Below are 18,412 nucleotides of genomic sequence, written 5' to 3' on the forward strand. Positions count from 1 at the left end.
AGACCACTCGTGTGGCAGGAGAATGCATCTGCTCAGCCTATCCACAATCACACTGGAGCTCCCCGGGATATGCGTTGCTATAAGAAGGCGGTTGGAAGCTATTGCCCAGTGCCAAATTTTCATGGCTTCTCAACAAAAGGGGTAGGATTTGGTCCCTCCTTGTTTATGTACTAGACTACTGACATATTTGTCTGAATGAATCACAATCGCTCCTGATAGAAGCCGAGGATGTAGTGCCTGCAGTGCCAACAGCACCGCTCTCAACTCCAGAACATTGATATGCAAGTTGGCCACTAAGCTGGACCACGTGCCTTGGACTGTCTCCCTGAAAATGGCCACCCCACCTTATCAGGGAAGCGACCGTGGTCACCATGGAGTTGGGTTGGGGAATCTGGAAGGGGCAACACCAAAGATTTTCATCTGGCCTCATCCACCAAAGATCTTGTTTGCAGGAGTTGGTGATGAGGATCTGTGAGTTTAGGGGGTGAAGATTTGCCAACCATTGGGAAAAAAGGAGCCATTGTAACAATCTTATGTAATCTTGCCAGAGGAACAATCAGAATGGCCGCCGCCATAGACCCCAGAGCCTGGAGAACTTCTCTTGCTGACACCTTTCTTTGACAGAGTATCACTTGTACTTGTAATCTTAACCTCTGAAGCCTGTGAGCTGGAAGGGATACCAGGTTTGCTTGAGTAATGAAAACTGCCCCTATAAATTCCAGTTGTTGGGTAGGTTGTAGATTGGATTTTTCCCAATGGACTGTGATGCCTAGAGACTCTGCTAGTCTAAATATGGAAACACCTGGAATCCCTGAAGTCTCAGATGAGCTGTCACAACTGCTAGGCATTTTGTGAACACTCTGGGGGCTGTTGAGAGACTGAATGGTAGGGCTCTGAACTGGTAGTAATTGGCTCCTAGCCAGAAGCAAAGGAGTCTCCTGGAGCATTTGTCCATTTTGATGTGGTAATATGCATCTGGAGGTCTATTGAGCACATCCAAATATCCTCCCGTAAAAAGGGGAGAATGGATTGTATAGTGACCATGCGGAATTTGGTTTGAACCAATGACTTGTTTAGATGGCTGAGATCCAAAATGGGTCTCCAGTCCCTGGTCTTTTTTGGCAGCAAAAAGAATCTGAGTAAAAACCGGATCCGCATTGATCTGGGGGGGGGGACTGGTTGGATGACTCTTTTTGACATAGCTATCTTAACTCTGAAGCTGCTTCTTCCCTTTGACTGTGTGGAACATCAGGAAGGTTCTTTGTAGGTTTAGGGCGTGATATTAGAGGGATGTAATAACCTCTGGAGATTATTACAAACAATCAGTGGGTGCAGAGAATAGAGTGCCAGGCAGTTTGGTGCAGAGAAAAATGAGGCCAGACTGCTTCCAGAGGAAAGCAATTGGGCAATGCTTCAAAAGCATTGATAAGACCACCTGGAGAAAGAATCCCTGGAGTCTTGATTTCAGGGACCCCCTCTGCCCCTAAAGGGGCATCTTCCACCATTGGAACCCCCTCTGCCTCTGGGGGAATCCTCACCACATGCATTGAGGAAAGGACCTTGAGACTTTTTGTGCCATATTTTCCCACTCCTCTGGTTCCTGGAAAAAGAACGTTGAGGCTTGGAAAAATGTAGGCCAATGGCAGACAAGGTCTTTCCATCCTGCTCGCACCGGGCCAGAGTGTCCTTTACTTTAGAAGCAAACAAGGATGATGGTTCAATAGGGGCATTCAAAAAGGAGGACTTGGAGTACGGAGGACTTGAAGGAGTCCGCACGAGGTCACAGATGCACATCCAGGCATGAAGTCTCATGACTATGCCTGCACCCGCAGCTCTAGCTGCCCCTTCGGATGCGTGGGAGAGCAACCTCATGGACGAGTTGGAGATAAACTCAAGGGTGGCAAGTTTAGAGGCAACTTTGTCCCATGCCCCATCAGAAACTTGACCTGCGAGAGCTCCAGAAACTTCGGAGATCAGATCCATTTGGAGCCTTGTAAAGTGTGCCAAGTAATTCAACAACCTGACTGCAAAGGTCGCTGAAGCAAAAACTCACTTTCCTAACCTGTCCACAGCCCGGGACTCTCTGTTGGGCAGATGGGCAGTAGGACACTTCTCTGCAAGGTCCTTTTTAGTGGCCACCACCATAGCGTCTACTGGCAAGCCTTTAGACGAGTGGGGATGCTCCTCTGGTGGGGAAAGAATCTTGTCTGGACTCTGGGGAATGGCTTAAATAGAATCAGGGCTCTTCCACGCATGCTGCACAACGAGCTGAACTAACTCGTCGGCAGGTGGGGTCACCCAAGAAGTAGAAGGCCAAGAGCGGAAAGCCTACAGGAAAACGGATTCCTCTGAGGAAGGGTCGGTGGACTTCCAGCCACTCCTGTTTCAATAGTCCCAGAATGTCTCTGAAGGAGACATCATCAGGGGGTGACCGTGGAGACCCTTCCCCATCATCGTAGTCTGTATCCTCAGTGAGAGACTCCTCCGGGGAGTCAAGATGTTTCCTCTTACATGCCTTCTTCCGAGGAGGTTCTTCAGTGGGAATGTCTGAAGACTCAGAAGGAAAATTACCCCAAACTGGGGTTTCCTGAGGCTTGTGCTCTTGGTGTCCTGGGGAGGTGGCCCATGGTAGCTGTAGCTCAGAGGGAGCAGGGGGAAGATCCGAAGTAGGGGGAGTACTTCCAGAAGCAAGCACCCTCTCCATCACCCAGACATGATCAGGTAGAGGTTGTTCCTACAACCATGCATGTCTCCTAATGATAGATCCAGACACTGCTGCCCTGCTAGAGGCTTCTAGTGCATCATATCCACAGTGTAAAGAGTGCCTAACCATTTGACAAGTAGAGTGCAGTAAATCTGCTAACTCCTTAGAATTGGCATAGTCAGGAAAAGTAGAAATCTCTTGCTTTAATAGTTCCAAAGTGTGCTTTTGGTATTGTAACATATGGAACTAACAGTTGAGAGCTCCGATAGCTAAGGTTGCAGAGGTGTAAACCTTTTTACCCCATCTGTCCTGAGTTCTGGATCCTTATCAGGAGGAGTAGGGTTCTTTGCAGAACAAGTCCTGGCTCCCTTGGGGCCCTGTGTAATGACCTCTGGGTCTCCAGCAGGATTTCTGTACAGGTATTTGTGAGTGCTTGGTACTCTAATACCTGTCTGGCTTACTGGGAGCAGGAGGAAGGGTGTCCAGGGCTAAACTGGATTCAAGTAAAAAATCATCCACCACTTCTAAAACTGGGGTGATGGCAAGGGGTCTGTGATGAGGAAGGTCTAGAAATTCTCTTAGCCTTTTCTTAGACTGGGGAAAATCCGGAGATTCCCATTGGAAATGCTCCCTGAGGGTGTGGAGGGTTTCCCCAAAGGAGAAGTCTTCTGGTGGGGAGGCAGAAGGGATGGATTCCTCTGCATCTAAACTCATAAGCAGTAAGACGTTGTTGATCCTCTTCCAAGTCTGAATAATCTGATTCCTCATAATCTTGCTCTGTCAATAGTTCAGGAGAAGGGTGTCTTTTCCTTTAGAAGTAGATGCTTGACTGCCCTGATAAAATAAATAATATCCTCTGCCATCTTAAGCATCTAGGCCTGGGGTGGAGAGGCGGGTGTAAGATGGTGGCTAGAGGTAGATTTCCTAGGGTTGGCCTGGCTTCTAGGCCTAAGAGAAGTCATCAGTCTGAGAGTAAATGTAGTCGGGAGAGAAGATGTCAGTTTCTGACTGAAATCAGTAGTGTGAAAGACTTCCTCAGAAGCTAGTGCCTGCTTAGCAGCTCTGGACCCAACCGAGGCAGAGACAGCCAAAGGCTCAGAAGATGAAGAAGATTTCTGCGGCATACTAGACTCCGAAAGGGTCTCGGTAGAGGCCTGCATAGCAATCGCATCACGAGCTGCAAAAGCGCCTCAATGAATTCCTGAGTACTGATGACCTGCTTAGCAGAAGAGTCATCAGAAGGCTTGGGCGTGTGAGGTCCGTCTCTATCTTTATCCCTACGCTTTTTCAGAGGTTCTGCGGATTGTTGGCTGACCGATGCCATACGAGACGATAGAGGATGAAAGTAGCTGTCTACAAAAAGAGCTCTCCGATGAATGGTTTTCGTGTTACAGAGGGCACAGAACCGGCAGCGGGCAACATAGTGGTCTGGGCCTAAACAAGTGGCACAGTATGAATGGAAGTCTCAGTGTGGGATTTGCTTTCCACAGTCGAGACAATTGTTAACTTTTTCAGACATCGGTTAGTGCAAAAAAAAGAGATCCTCAATGGGGTACTTAGCTTTAGACATTTTCAGCTGTGATCCGAACTCTGGTAGCGACTAACCAGCACACTTGCAAACTGCTTCTGCTATGGGCTCCATGGCAAGAAAAACTGGTGCAAGACATCAACTGCCTTGCTTTATAGCACTGACAACCTGACGTCAGTCTACAGGCGACAGCAGCTGACACAGAAAAACATTGACTCTGGTATTCAGACTGGCCGACGGCTACCACAGCATGGATAACCCACAGGTGATGACTGCAACAATGAAACATGAAGAACATGTTATATTTCAAAGCAGCATGTGTATTTAATTGAAAGTTTTGGATCTTAGTGGTCTGGTGGTACGATAGGGTTGGAGTAGATTCTGGAGGGATGGGACATTTAGTGGATGGTTTACTAGTTTGTGGGCGAGTGATAGTTGATGCCACTGAAGGAGGTGAGGGAGTTCAAGCCAGCCCAGTTCAGCAAGTGAGAGACAGTGGTGACTACGGTAGGATGCCCCTGTGGCGAACTTGGCGATTTTGTTGTAGCAGGTCTCTAGCTTGTTTAGATCGCATTGCCTTAGGTTGGTATATATTGGAGAGGCATAAAGTAGGATGGAGATAAGGTGGGAATTTGCTATTGAAATCTTTGCTGCTTTGGTGCGAAGTTGCTTATTTCTGTATAATGCTCCTAGTTTTTTAGGGACTTTTTTTATGGTCATGGATATGTGAATGTCAAATTTTAGTTTATTGTCTATTTCCACTCCTAGCAATTTGGAGTGTTCAGTTGGGTATAAAGTGGTGTTGTCTTTTGCTGTGATGTTAAAGTGAGAGTTGTTTTGAGTATATTTGGTGGGTTGGAAGAGGAGTAGTTTAGTTTTGTTTGGGTTGAGTATTAATTGGGCATCGGATAACCAGGTTTCAACAGAGGAAAAGGCTTCCTGTGTGACTTTTTGCAGTTTGGGTAGGGACTGGGCTGAGCAGAGGATGGTTGAGTCATCTGCGTATTGTATGAGTGTGCCATGTTTGGTGGCAGAGGCTAGATTACTGGTGAAAACAGAGAAGAGTAGGGGTCCAAGGATGGATCCTTTGGGAACCCCTATGGAGACAGGTAGTTGGGGAGATATGTCATTCTGCCATACAACGGATTGTTGGCGGTCAGACAGGTAACTCTGAAACCAGTTGGTGACTGACAGAGAAGGATAGGTTATTGAGGACAGAGATGAGTTGTTTGTGTGGGACCATGTCAAATGCTTTAGATAGGTCTAGGAAAGTAGCAGAGGAGAGATAGCCATTGTTTTTATGCTGAAGGATAGTGTTAGTAAAGGAGAGTAAGGCAGTAGTGGTGCTATGGTTTGGTCGGAAACCATGCTGAGTATTGGAAAGGAGGTTGTTAGTAAGGAGGTAGTCCGACACCTGAGAATGTATGCATCTCTCTAGTATTTTGGAGTGGAGAGAGAATGGCTATGGGGCGGTAACTGGTTAGTTCTGTAGAGGGGCCACCTTTGTGGAGGGGAATTATATGCGATACTTTCCACAGTGTGGAAACGTAACTTTCTGACAGAGATTGGTTAATCAAGATGGATACTGGGTAGGCCAGAGTATCAGCTGCGACTCGTAGGTATTCACTTGTGAGGTTGTCTGCTGCTAATTTGGTGGGCTTAAGTTTAGTTAAGAGGTTTTTTTTTTTTTATGTTGGAGGTAGGTAGAGGAGAAAAAGAGAAGGCAGTGGGGAGATTACTAGTTGAAGGTGTGGGCTGGAGGGGAGGGGGGTTGTGTTGTTTAGCTAGTGATAGTATGGTTTGTGTGAAGTGTGTGTTGAATGAGGTAGCAATATTTTTGGAGGAGTTAGGGATGTTAGGAGAAGGGGTACTGACTTTACCTGGGTGGAGGATGGAGTTTATGGAGGACCAGAATTGTTTGGGGCTCTCTGTTCGGAGGAGTCTAGGGCAGACTGGTAGTATTGGAATTTGTCCTGTTTTATTAGCTTTTTAACTCTATTGCGTAGTTCTAGGAATTTCTGTCTAGTTGAGGGGGTTTTGGTTTTGCGCCAGTGCTCCCAGGCTTTATCCCTGTTTTTCATTTCTGACTTAGTGGTTTTCTGTAGCCATGGGGAGGGTTGTTCTTTCGTTCTGGAAAGTCTTATGGGGGCATGGTAATTAAGGTTGCTCAAGAAGGTAGTATTAAAAAATTCAACTGCGTTATCAAGACTGAAGTACTTTAGGGGATGCCAGTTACATTTTTTTCTTTAATATATGCGAGATCAGAGGCAAAAATTAGTGGGGAAGTCCTCTCTTATAAGTTCTGATTGAGTAGAGGAACCAGGCAAGGGTGTCCTCTTTTCCTTTGTTATTTGCATCATATTTAGACTCACTGGAAAAAGGGACTCAAACATTCAAGGATATAATTGGTAGGGTAATTAAGAAAAGTTGGCTTTATTTGCAGATGATAATTTTTACCTGATAAAAGCAGAAAAGGACATTTCAGTGATGTGGAACATTCTGAGACAGTTTCAAGTCTTTTCAGGATACAAAATTAATGAAGATAAAACAAAAGCAATAGCTGTAAACTATGTACCCACAAAATATAACACAAAAGCTGAGAAATTGAAAGCTCTTTTGCCTATATGGATAGCAAGATACAAGCAGTGAAAATATTTTTAGTCCCTTTATTTTTATACATAGGTCAGCCATATTTTTTTTATCAACCAGAGAGGTTGTAGACAACAATTAATACAGAGCTGACGAATGTTACCCAGGAGGGAAAAATGGCAAGATTCAAGTGGGATAAGCTGATCGTTCCAAAACAACAAGGTGGTTTTGGATTACCTGATTTGATGGGGTATTTCAGAGCTACAAGGATAAGGCTCCAACCTATAGCAGAAGCAGAACGCTATAATTCAAAGAGGAATGGGCTGATAATGAAGTGGAGGAAGCTCAAGAAACAAGGGGTGGCTGTGATTTTGAATGCAGATCCACAAGGAAAACAACAATAACCATGCAGAATATTCTATTCATAAAGTAGCAGAAAGTATACCAAGAACTAAGCCAACACGGGAATGGAGAAAGGAGAGTCTGACGACAGGAATGACTGCAATTGGGAGAACAGTAAATAGGCAACAGGGGAATATAATTTAATAGAGAAAACTGGCAAAGGAATCAAGGTATTGGAAGAAAATAATTAGAGATGGAAAAGTAATACAGTGGGAAGAGGCCAAGAATATATTTGGACTGCAAGCTAAAGATTGCCTTACCTATTCCTATTAAGGATTGATATCAAAGTTTAGGCAAACGGAAAGAAATGTGGGGATCCTAAGTGAAAGACCAGCACTGGTAGAGTTTTTAGTAGAATGTAGAACAGAAGCTGCTTTTAAAAGGGGATTAATTAGTAGGGCATATAAAACACTACATAGTAACTATAGGAATCAATCAGAGGAGATTAAAAAGGATTGGGAAGAGAAACCGGACAAGCAATTCACAAAGAAACAATGGCAGGATATATGTATGGCATCCAAATATGCTACATAGACTAGATGATTTAGAATATTTGCTTGAAAGTATTTTCATAAACATTTTTAGACCATAAACAGACTCCAAAGAATGTTTTTCAGGTCAACAGCAAATGTTGGAGGTATGATGGGTAAAAAGACGTAATTAGGAACATTTTTTTTTTTTTTTGAAGTATGAGTTGGCAGACTTCAAAAATTCTGTGTAGACTACTCTGCCAGAACTACTGAATGAGCAAATTGGTGTAACTAAGGAAATTATTTTTTGAGCTGTGATATAGAATCAGAATTGCCTACAAATAGTAAGGCTTTGTTGAGCTTAATTCTGGTGGTTGCCAAAAAAGCAATTACTAGAAAAAGAAAATCAAAGTCTAAACCAACTGTACTAGTAGTAATGAATAAACTAATACAGACAGGCAGGAATTGAATGAGCTATGTAATGTCTGACTGACAGTAACTGTATAGATTATACGTGACTGTATAATGGCTGCAACTGCAAATATGTCAATATGGTTTGTTTTCATTTATATAAATGTATGATTGCCTATGACATAAGTGATCATTCAATAAATATGTTTCTATGTTTCTTGTTTAACTGCCAATAAGGGTGAGAGGGAAGGTCTACAAGAGGGTAGTGAGACCAGCTATGTTATATGGGTTGAAGACGGTAGCATTGATGAAAAGGCAGGAGTTTGAACTGGAGGTGCCAGAGTTAAAGATGTTAAGATTTGCACTGGGTATGACTAGGATGGACAGGATTAGGAATCAGTATATTAGAGGGTCAGCTCAGGTTGGGCAGTTTGGAGACAAAGCAAGAGAGGCGAGATTGCGTTGGTTTGGACATGTACTGAGGCGGGATGCTGTGTATATTGGGAAAAGGATGCTAAGGATGGAGCTGCCAGGTAAGAGGAAAAGAGGAAGGCCTAAGATAAGGTTTATGGATGTGGTGAGAGAGGACATGCAGGCGGTTGGTGTGAAAGAGCACGATGCAGAGGACAGGAAGAAATGGAAACATATATTTAGATAAAAAATGATCCCACCTATTCTAATTTGGGGTATTATATAATTTCCAGCTATGGTGCAGCGGTAGCGTTGTTGCCTCACAGCAAGAGGTTCTCCAGTTCGATTCTCAGCTGGAGTGCGGGGAGTGTCTTTTGTGTGGAGTTTGCATGTCCTCCCCGCGGTTGGGTGGGCATTCGAAAGACATGCGTAAATGGGTGTGCCTTCGTTGAAGGTTGAACATCGAGCTGGCACCTCAGTGTTCATGAAAATCTACTGCCAATCATTAGCGGACCGGAGTTCTGCTGTGGCGACCCCTAACAGAGAAAAGCCGAAAGACAACAACAACATATAATTTCCAGCTATGGAATAACCAAATTGGATAGATTAATTCAAGCACAAAAAGGGAAATTGGCTAGGCTTAAAATGGCCTGCAGGGGCAGCTAACCAAATACTTATCTATGAACCTATGAAGTATACAGTCTTCATATCGACATTAGCTACTAGATTGCAAGAGTGTATGGGGAAGATTAGTAAATAATGATCAGAGTGGGTTCATCTCAGGTAGAATGATATGTGATAAGATTCTGAGAAGCACAGTGATCCAAGAGAAGTCCCACAGAACCTTGTCTCCCTTGTTATTGCTCAGCCTGGATGCTGAAAAAAGCATTCAACAGAGTCTGTTGGAATTATCTCTGGGAAATGATACACAAATTCGGAATACCTACAGAGTGTTTACTGGCTTAGTCAGAATAACATATGAGGAAATGGAGGCATACATAAAGGTCAATAGGCACTTAACACAAGCTATACAATTAGAGCAGGGAACCCAGCTGACAACTCTGACAGCAAGACAATAACAGATCTATTATTCTGAATAGTGAGGAAGACAGGAAAAAAATATATTTGTTTGCAGACGGTGTGATGTACTTAACAAATCTAGAGACCTCAGACAGCAATTTGGCTGCTTACTAATTTTGCAAACATATCAGGTTACAATATCAATAAAACAAAAATTAAAGCCATTGCAGTGCACCACGCAACATCATTTGACTTAATTTATTAATATCACTATCTGTAGGGGCAGTTCAAAATGAGATACCTAGGAATACAGATGGCTAGGGAGATTAGAGACACCTGTAGAATTGTGGGAAAAAAGAAAAAGAAAAATTAAAGATTTGAGAAAATTAATTTATCAAGGATTCTGGATAAAATCTTAGCAATAAACATATTTGTGGCCCTACAGTTTTTACATGGGACAAGCCTTTCTATACATACTGGAGAATGCCAGGTGGAATGCGGTACAGGGGAAATCAAGAGATTTATTGGGGATGGGAAAAAATGAGAGGAAGATGGGAGAAAATGGTTCAGCCAATGGATCCTACCACAAGGCTACTGGACACTAAACTCTTCCCCATTGTGAAGATATGGGTGAAGGCTGCCATAATACACATATATAATTTTGGAGATAATTCTGTCATCTGTAAATATTAATGTAGACCACAGGCTTGTTGTCTTGAATGGAAAAGAGTGCTGCTGTGTGTTGATCTTTCGGGTTAGCTTCAGCCTCTCTGGATGAGGGCATTCTTTCGATTGTTTTGGCCAAGAGTTGGATTGCTGGATTTAAACATGCAGATGTATTTTTATTGCTCTGGTTCCTGACCAGCTGGAAGATGGCAGAGGGAGATGTTGGGCTTGTAGATGTAGTTTCTGTTGGCCTGGGGGCCTAGGGAGGTGTGGGGAGTGGTGTAGTGGGAACCAGGAATGTGGTTTTGGAGACAGAGAGAATCAGAGGGCATTAAGCATTTTTATCCTGACCATCCAACTCATCAGCACTCTGCCTGTGTTCTATATGCAAGTTATCTTATACTTGTGTTTTCTCTTAGAAATAGCTAGAAACTAGAAAGATTAAACTAAGTGTTTTTCTGTGATGTCAGAACTGTACTACTGAATTATTTTAAGTATTTCTCTGTGATCTCTGAACTCTTGACTAGAACTGTATAGTAAAAAGTATTGTCATGTGGTTTTAGTCATTTATTATTAAATATTTTTAAACCTTTCAATTGTGGCTGTTTTGTGTAGAGATATTTTAAGCTCTTAGTACTTGCATGCCTTTGGTAAAAATTGTACAAACCCACTCCTATAGCTTTAGACCTGGGCTATACTACCAATTGGATAATAATATTTCACAGTAATAATTGGACACCCTTTTAAGGGCCTTTGAGTAGCTGATAAATATTAGCTGGATTGTGGCAGTGATTTCTACCACACAGTCTGGGTAAAGGGGGCACAGCTGGAGAACCTGTGCCAGCCTTCCCCAGGAGTGTCTGTGTGGGTACATACACTCTTCTCAAAGTGTGTGTGTGTGTGTGTGTGTGTGTGTGTGTGTGTGTGTGTGTGTGTGTGTCAGCTACTTGTGAGGGAACACGAAGCACTGGTTGGACAGAGAGGCTGCTGGAGATTTTAGCTTGCCTAGCTGGCTGAGATCTGGACCCTATAGCTGTGCCAGTGGGGAGTGTTACTGAGGACCTGGAGAGCAAGGGAGCGACCATCCCTGGACTGACTGTGATCTGTGTGTGCTCTTAAGGGAAATTGCACTTTACTGTGTGTATTGGTTATCCTTTCCTCCTATATGAGAAACCCCTCACTGGTGATAATGGTGATGATTTAGGCTCCTTTATTGCTGGGCCAGAGCACGGATGTCACATATTAATTGTTTGGCAGTGGTGGGATATCCACATCACATATTAATTGGTGGCAAATACTAATTGGCTGGTAGTGGTGTGGGTTGAGTGAATTCCTGTAGCTTGTGTACAGTGAGCTTTGAAGGTGTTTTGTACTCTAAATTAGCCATGCAGTGAATACTCAGAGTTCAGATCACAATTGTTTTATTTCTTTTGTTAGCTTAGTCAGGGTGAGCTGGCAGCATGTCAGCAGAGGAGTATGGAAAGCTGACAAGGAGCCAGCTGGCAGAGATGTGCCAGGCTAGGGGACTGGTGCTTGGAAACCTGACTAAGGCAGACCTGATTGCAGCCATGGTTACAGCTGCATCAGAAAACAGCAACCAGGAGGACAATCAGACTGCCAATGGAGATATAACACACTCGGAGAATGGACAGCTCAACCTTTCTGCAGAGGACTTAAAAATCCATCTGAAGCTAAAGAAACTTGAGCTGGAGGCCAGACGTGTGGAAATAGAAGCAACTGAGAAACTGAGGTGTCTAGAGAGTGAGAACAATGAGAGACTGCGACATTTGCAGGCTGAGGAGAATGAGAAACTGCTACGCCTGGAAGCTGAGGAAAAGGAGAGGCAGAAGCAGCATGAGAAGGAGATGCTGACTCTTCGCCAGAGTAATGGAGGTAATGGGGAAGGGAGTAACTGGACCCCAGATGCACAACAGGTCAGTAAATTTCTTCCGCAGTTTAAAGAGGGGGATAATTTTGATAGTTTCATTCATATGTTTGAGAGGGTATGCAAACAGTATAGTGTTGACCAAAGGCTCTGGGTGCGGTTCCTGACCCCCTTACTCCATAGTAAAGCTGTAACTGTATTGTCAAAAATGTCTGACATTGCATGTTTTGATTATACTGCTGTTAAAAAGCATTTGTTAGAATCGTTTCAGATAACACCAGAAACGTATAGGAAAACGTTTCATAAGCATAAACGCAAGGCAGATGAAAGCGTGTGTGAATATGTTGCTGAACTGAGCACTTATTTTCATAGGTGGGTTGAGTGGATGTCAGGTCACCACTTTTGAAGGGCTGGCAAACCTTTTGGTGAGGGAACAAGCCCTTAGCACTTTGCCTGAGGACATGAGGATCTGGTTAGTTGATGGACAATGTGCTACTTCAGATGAGCTGGGGAAGAAGGGAGTCCTATACCTGGCAAGCAGGGCAGCCTTGCACAGGAAAGGGACCCCCAGTACTGCTCATTGGTCTAAAAGAACCCACTCTGCCAGTAGCAGGGGAAGCCACTAGTCCAGGTACACATCCAGAACCTAGGGTTAAATGTTTTGAATGCAACCAGTGAGGCCATGTGGGGAACAAAAGGTGAGGGAGCCAGTAAGTGGGAAAGACAAAATGCCAATAGTAGGTTTTCTTGAGACAACAGGGGTACTAAAATACCATCCTGCAGATGTCCTGAGAGGGAAGGATTTGGATGAGGCATTACCATATGCTTATGCAGTTACAAGCAGTCAGGCTAAGAAACAAGCACGTGGGTCTGGCAGCCTGGGGGAGACCCAGACAGACTGCATACTTGCAGCCAGGACTGGTGAGGTGGTTACTTTTGGGAAGGAGCTACTCTGCAGCAGTGAGACTGAAGGTGAGCCACAGCTGCTTGTGGTTACTGATGTTCCCTTGGACAGAGTAACTGCAAAGGGAGAGGTGAGTAGTAGTACCCAGGCTGACAGTGAGGCACCACTGTCACAGGATGCCAGACTTCCTGTGGAAGGAGAGCTGGGAAGGGTTACAAGGAGAGAGTTGAGACAGGCTCAGCTCTCAGACCCTACATTGCAAGCCTGAGGTAGGTAGCTAGGGAGGGATCTGATTCTCAAGGAAAGGGGGAATCTGTACACTGGGACAAAGGGTTACTATACAGATAATGGACCCCTGAGGGAGGGCTAGAAGGTGAGAGAGTACAGCAGTTGGTAGTGCCTAGAGCCTACCATCTGGTGCTTCTAGCCATAGCCCACGATATTCCCTTTGCAGGTCATATGGGCATAAAACGTACAAACAGGCATATTATGCAGAACTTCAATTGGCCTGGAATTTCCAGAGATGTAACAGGGTACTGCAGGACCTGTGAGCAATGTCAAAAGGTAGGCAAGGCAGGAGACAAGGTGAGAGCTCCTTTGATACCTTTGCCTGTAACTGAGGAACCATTTCAGAGGGTAGCTATGGATATTGTGGGTCCTCTGCGTACCCGAAGTTCCACAGGGAAAAAGTATGTCCTAGTGGTAGTGGACTGTGCTACATGATACCCTGAGGCAGTGGCTTTGTCCTCCATTGAGGCAGACTTTCGGCTTTTTCCCAGTTAGGGGTCGCCACAGCAGAACTCCGGTCCGCTCATGTTGGCAGTGGATTTGTACTGTGCCGAGTTGCCAGCCTGACATCCAACCTTCAAAGAAGGCACGCCCATTTATGTTCGCACCTACCTGCATGTCTTTAACGTCATTCGACCGCGGGGAGGACATGCAGACTCCACACAGAAGGTGCTCCCTCCATTGAGGCAGAGAAGGTGGCAAATGCTTTGTTAGAGATTTTCAGCAGGGCAGGTTTCCCAAATGAAATACTGACCGACAGAGGTGCCAATTTCATGTCAGACCTGCTGGCTTGTCTGTGGAAGTCCTGTGGGGTGAAGCACATGAACACCACCCCCTACCATCCCCAGACTAATTGTCTTGTTAAGAGGTTAAACTCTACAATCAAGTCCATGGTACGGGCATTTGCAGATCAGTTTAAGAGGGAGTAAGACAAATATCTGCCCCATCTGTTTTCTTACAGAGAAATTCCCCAGGAATCCACAGGTTTTTCACCCTTTGAGTTGCTGTATGGGCATAGGGTGAGGGGACCTATATATTTAACTTGAGATGAGTGGGAAGGTGAGTGAGAGTCTCACAAGGAGTCTGTTATGGCATATGTCCTAAACCTCAGGCCAAGGCTCAGAGGAATCATGGGCTTGGCCCAGGAGAACCTGACAGAAGCCCAACAACAGGAAAAGGTGTGGTATGACAGGAATGCTCGAGCTAGAGAGTATGCTGTGGGGCAGCAGATAATGGTTCTCATTCCTGTCAGACACAACAAGCTGCAAGCAGCTTGGGAGGGACCCTACAAGGTGGTAAGAAAGGTAAATGATGTTAAGTACACGGTGTAACTGCTAGGCAGAAAGGCAGGGACACAAATTGTACCATGTTAACATGATGAAACCTTACCATGATAGGGAGGCCCTTGTGCTCAGCATTTTTAGTGGATTGCAGGAAGAGTCTGAGGGAGATCTGGTGACTAATCTCCTCAGTGAGGCTCGGGCTGACACCTCAGTGGAAGGGGTAGCAATGTCCCAGCAGCCATCTCCTACCCAGGTTCGGGAAACCCAAGCAGTGTTGCATGAATTTGGGGACATGTTCACTGGGAAACCAGGGTGCACCCACCTGGGGCAGCACCAGGTGGATACAGGACCCCAAAGGCCTATTAGGCAGGCCCTTTATAAAGTGCCTGAGAGAGTCAAACAGACTCTGAGGGAGGAGGTACAGGAGATGTTGGAACTAGGGGTGATTCAAGAGTCCAACACTCCCCTGGATCTCTGCAGTGATGCTGGTGCCAAAGAAAGATGGCCACACCAGGTTCTGTGTGGACTACAGGAAATTGAACAGTCACACAGTCAGATGCTTACCCCATGCCTAGGACAGATGAGGTCCTAGAGCAGCTGGGTGGAGCGAAGTATCTTACAACCATTAATTTTACCAAGGGTTACTGGCAGGTGCCCTTGACTCCTAGTGCTAGAGAGAAGTCAGCCTTTATGACTCCTTTTTGCTTGCATGAGTTCACAAAGATGCCCTTTGGGATGAAGAATGCCCCAGCGACTTTCCAGAGGCTAGCAGATCATATCCTAGTAGGGGCAGGAGGATTTGCCCTTGATTACTTAGATGATATTGCCATCTACAGCCACTCCTGGCCAGAGCACCAACAGCATGTCAGGGAGGTGCTGGGCAGAATACAGAGGGCAGGGTTGACCATTAAACCGAGCAAATGTCAGGTGGGTATGGTGGAGGTCTCCTACCTAGGACATAGAGTGGGGAGGGGTAAGATAAAGCCAGAACCTGCCAAAGTGGAAGCCATTCAGGCATGGCCTGCACCTGTTAGTAAAAAGCAGGTGAGGGCATTTTTAAGGACAGCAGGGTACTACAGAAAGTTTGTCCCTAGTTATAGTACCATAGCTGCTCCCCTCACAGACCTGACAAGGAAGAACAGGCCAGATAAAGTAGCATGGATCCCAGCATGTGAGCAAGCATTGCAGAAGCTTAAAGAAGCTTTGGGAGGACCCCCTTTGTTAGCCAGTCCAGATTACAGCAAAGAATTTGTTGTGCAGGTGGATGCTTTGAACTATGGGGTGGGGGCTGTACTTAGCCAGATTACTTCAGAGGGAGAAGAGCACCCAGTGGTTTATCTCAGTCGTAGGCTCCAACCCAGGAAGGAATGCTATGCAGCTGTAGAAATGGAATGTATAGCCATAGTGTGGCCACTGCAGAAACTTCAGCCTTATCTGTATGGAAGGAAATTCACTGTTATGACAGATCACAACCCCCTAACATGGTTAAACAGAGCCAGCTAGCAAAATGCCAAGTTGCTAAGATGGAGGCTAGGGCTGCAAGCATATATGTCAGTGCAGCACCACAGTGGGATTAGCGATGCCAATGCAGATGGGCTCTCAAGACAGGGAATGGGGTAAGGTACACTCAGACAGACTTGACCCTCTCACGCAGCATTTCAAAAGGGTCGCTTGAAAAACTAACTTGAGTTCTCAAGGAGGGAGATATGTGAAGATATGGGTGAAGGCTGCCAGCCTAGCCAAATAGAATTTTGGAGAATAATTCTGTCATCGGTAAATATTAATGTAGACCACAGGCTTGTTGTCTTGAATGGAAAAGAGTGCTGTTGTATGTGGATCTTTGGGGTCGGCTCCAGCCTGTCTGGATGAGGGCATTCTTTCTATCGTTTTGGCCAAGAGTTGGATTGCTGGATTTAAACATGCAGATGTATTTTTATTGCTCTGCTTCCTGACCAGCTGGAAGAGGGCAGAGTGAGATTTTGGGAATGTAGATGCAGTTTTTGTTGGCCTGGGGGCCCAGGGAGGTGTGGGGAGTGGTGTAGTGGTAACCAAGAATGTGGTTTTGGAGATGGAGAGAATAAGAGGGCATTAAGCATTTTTATCTTGACCATCCAACTCATCAGCACTCTGCCTGTGTTCTATATGCAAGTTATCTTAGACTTGTGTTTTCTCTTAGAAATAGCTAGAAACTAGAAAGATTAGACTAAGTATTTTTCTGTGATATCACAACTGTATTACTGAATTATTTTAAGTATTCTCTGTGATCTCTGAACTCTTGACTAGCACTGTGTAGTAAAAAGTATTGTCCTGTGGTTTTAATTATTTATTATTAAAAAATTGTAAATCTTTCAGCTGTGGCTGTTTTGTGTAGAGATAATTTCAGCTCTTAAGAGTACTTGCATGCCTTTAGCAAATTTGTACAAAGTCACTCCTACAGCTTTAGCCCTGGGATATACTAGCAATTGGATAATAATATTGCTTTAGCCCTGGGCTATACTACCAATTGGATAATAATATTGCACAGTAATAATTGGACACCCTTTTAAGGGCCTTTGAGTACCTTATAAATATTAGCTGGGTGGTGGCAGTGATTTCTGCCGTATAGTCTGGGTAAAGGGGGCACCGCTGAAGAACCTGTGCCAGCCTTCCCCAGGAGTGTCTGTGTGGTTATATACACTCTTCTCAAACTGTGTCTGTGTGTGTGTGTCAGTTACTTGGGCAGGGACACGAAGCACTGGTTGGAAAGAGAGGGTGCTGGAGATTTTTGTTTGCCCAGCTGGCTGAGATCTGGACCCTATAGCTGTGCCAGTGGGGAGTCTTATTGGGGATCTGGAGAGCAAGTGAGAGACCAGCCCCAGACTGACTGTGATCTCTGTGTGCTCTTAAGGGAAATTGCACTTTACTGTGTGTATTGGTTATCCTTTCCTCCTATATGAGACTCCCCTCACTAGTGTTAGTGGTGAGGCTTGAGGCTTCTTTACTGCTGGGACAGGGCACGGACATCACACCCATCATTAACAAAAGCTCTCTTGTTAGTGCAGTCAGTAAAGAGCCCAAGTGTGTTATCTGGTCAAAGTATGATGCCTACTTTGGATACGATTACTGGATCCCAACTTGGGACAGAACCACATTAGTGCCACACTATTCCCTGCTCCCTGCTTTAAAGGTTACTTCTAAATGTTATCTTCTGCTTTACATTTGCTATCCAAGTCCATAGTCAGCTTGTCAGTTTTTATCCCACCTACATAGAGAGTGCTCTAATGCAAGTCCATGTAATTTGTTCTCCAGAATATTTCATAGCTGGATTGCCTAGAACCTTTCAACTACCATAAAAATGGCTCTGCATTTCACTGCTGTGCTCTGCTTGCATATTTATGTACCACAATGCTTTCCTCTTCTCCAAAGCCTTACATGCATGGCAGTAACCCCCTTCCCACCACTTGCTTACCTCCTTAAAATTGGGGTGTTTTGAATCCTTTACAAGCTGCAAGATAACACCCTCTCCAGTTGTAAGGAATGCACCACTCTGCTTCATTCGAGACAAGGCAATGAGTCTATCCACCTGGCTAAAACAGAAAAGAAAGAAAAACGTCACCAATACATTGTCTCCACCCAGACATAAAACATATGAATCAGAAATAAAAAAATATGCAATTCAAATATAAAATAGGCTTCTAAATGAGAAACTAAGTTAGCAGTAGCTTCCAAATAGTGCATCAGATCTGATGAATGAGCCAAATGAGAGTGTGAAAGTTCTGTATTTACACAGTTGTAGCTACGTCAACTTGTGTACTAGGTATTGGCCCCCAGTTGCCATCTCCTTCAACTTGTGGACCATCCCCTTCAACTTG

General features: G+C 44.7%; 1 protein-coding gene across 1 annotated transcript in view; it reads right to left on the reverse strand.

Annotated features, from left to right (window-relative positions):
- LOC122816147 (isochorismatase domain-containing protein 2-like) overlaps window positions 1-18,412 on the reverse strand; it is a 103,250-nt gene that overhangs the window by 13,229 nt on the left and 71,609 nt on the right. The window contains exon 3 of the mRNA XM_044088906.1: window positions 18,010-18,127. Within this exon, the coding sequence (XP_043944841.1) occupies window positions 18,010-18,127 (118 nt within the window). The remainder of the gene's footprint in view (window positions 1-18,009; window positions 18,128-18,412) is intronic.

The sequence above is a fragment of the Protopterus annectens genome, chromosome 1.part1 (genome assembly GCF_019279795.1).
Source record: "Protopterus annectens isolate FY-2018-M chromosome 1.part1, PAN1.0, whole genome shotgun sequence".
NCBI classification, from domain to species: Eukaryota; Metazoa; Chordata; order Ceratodontiformes; family Protopteridae; genus Protopterus; species Protopterus annectens.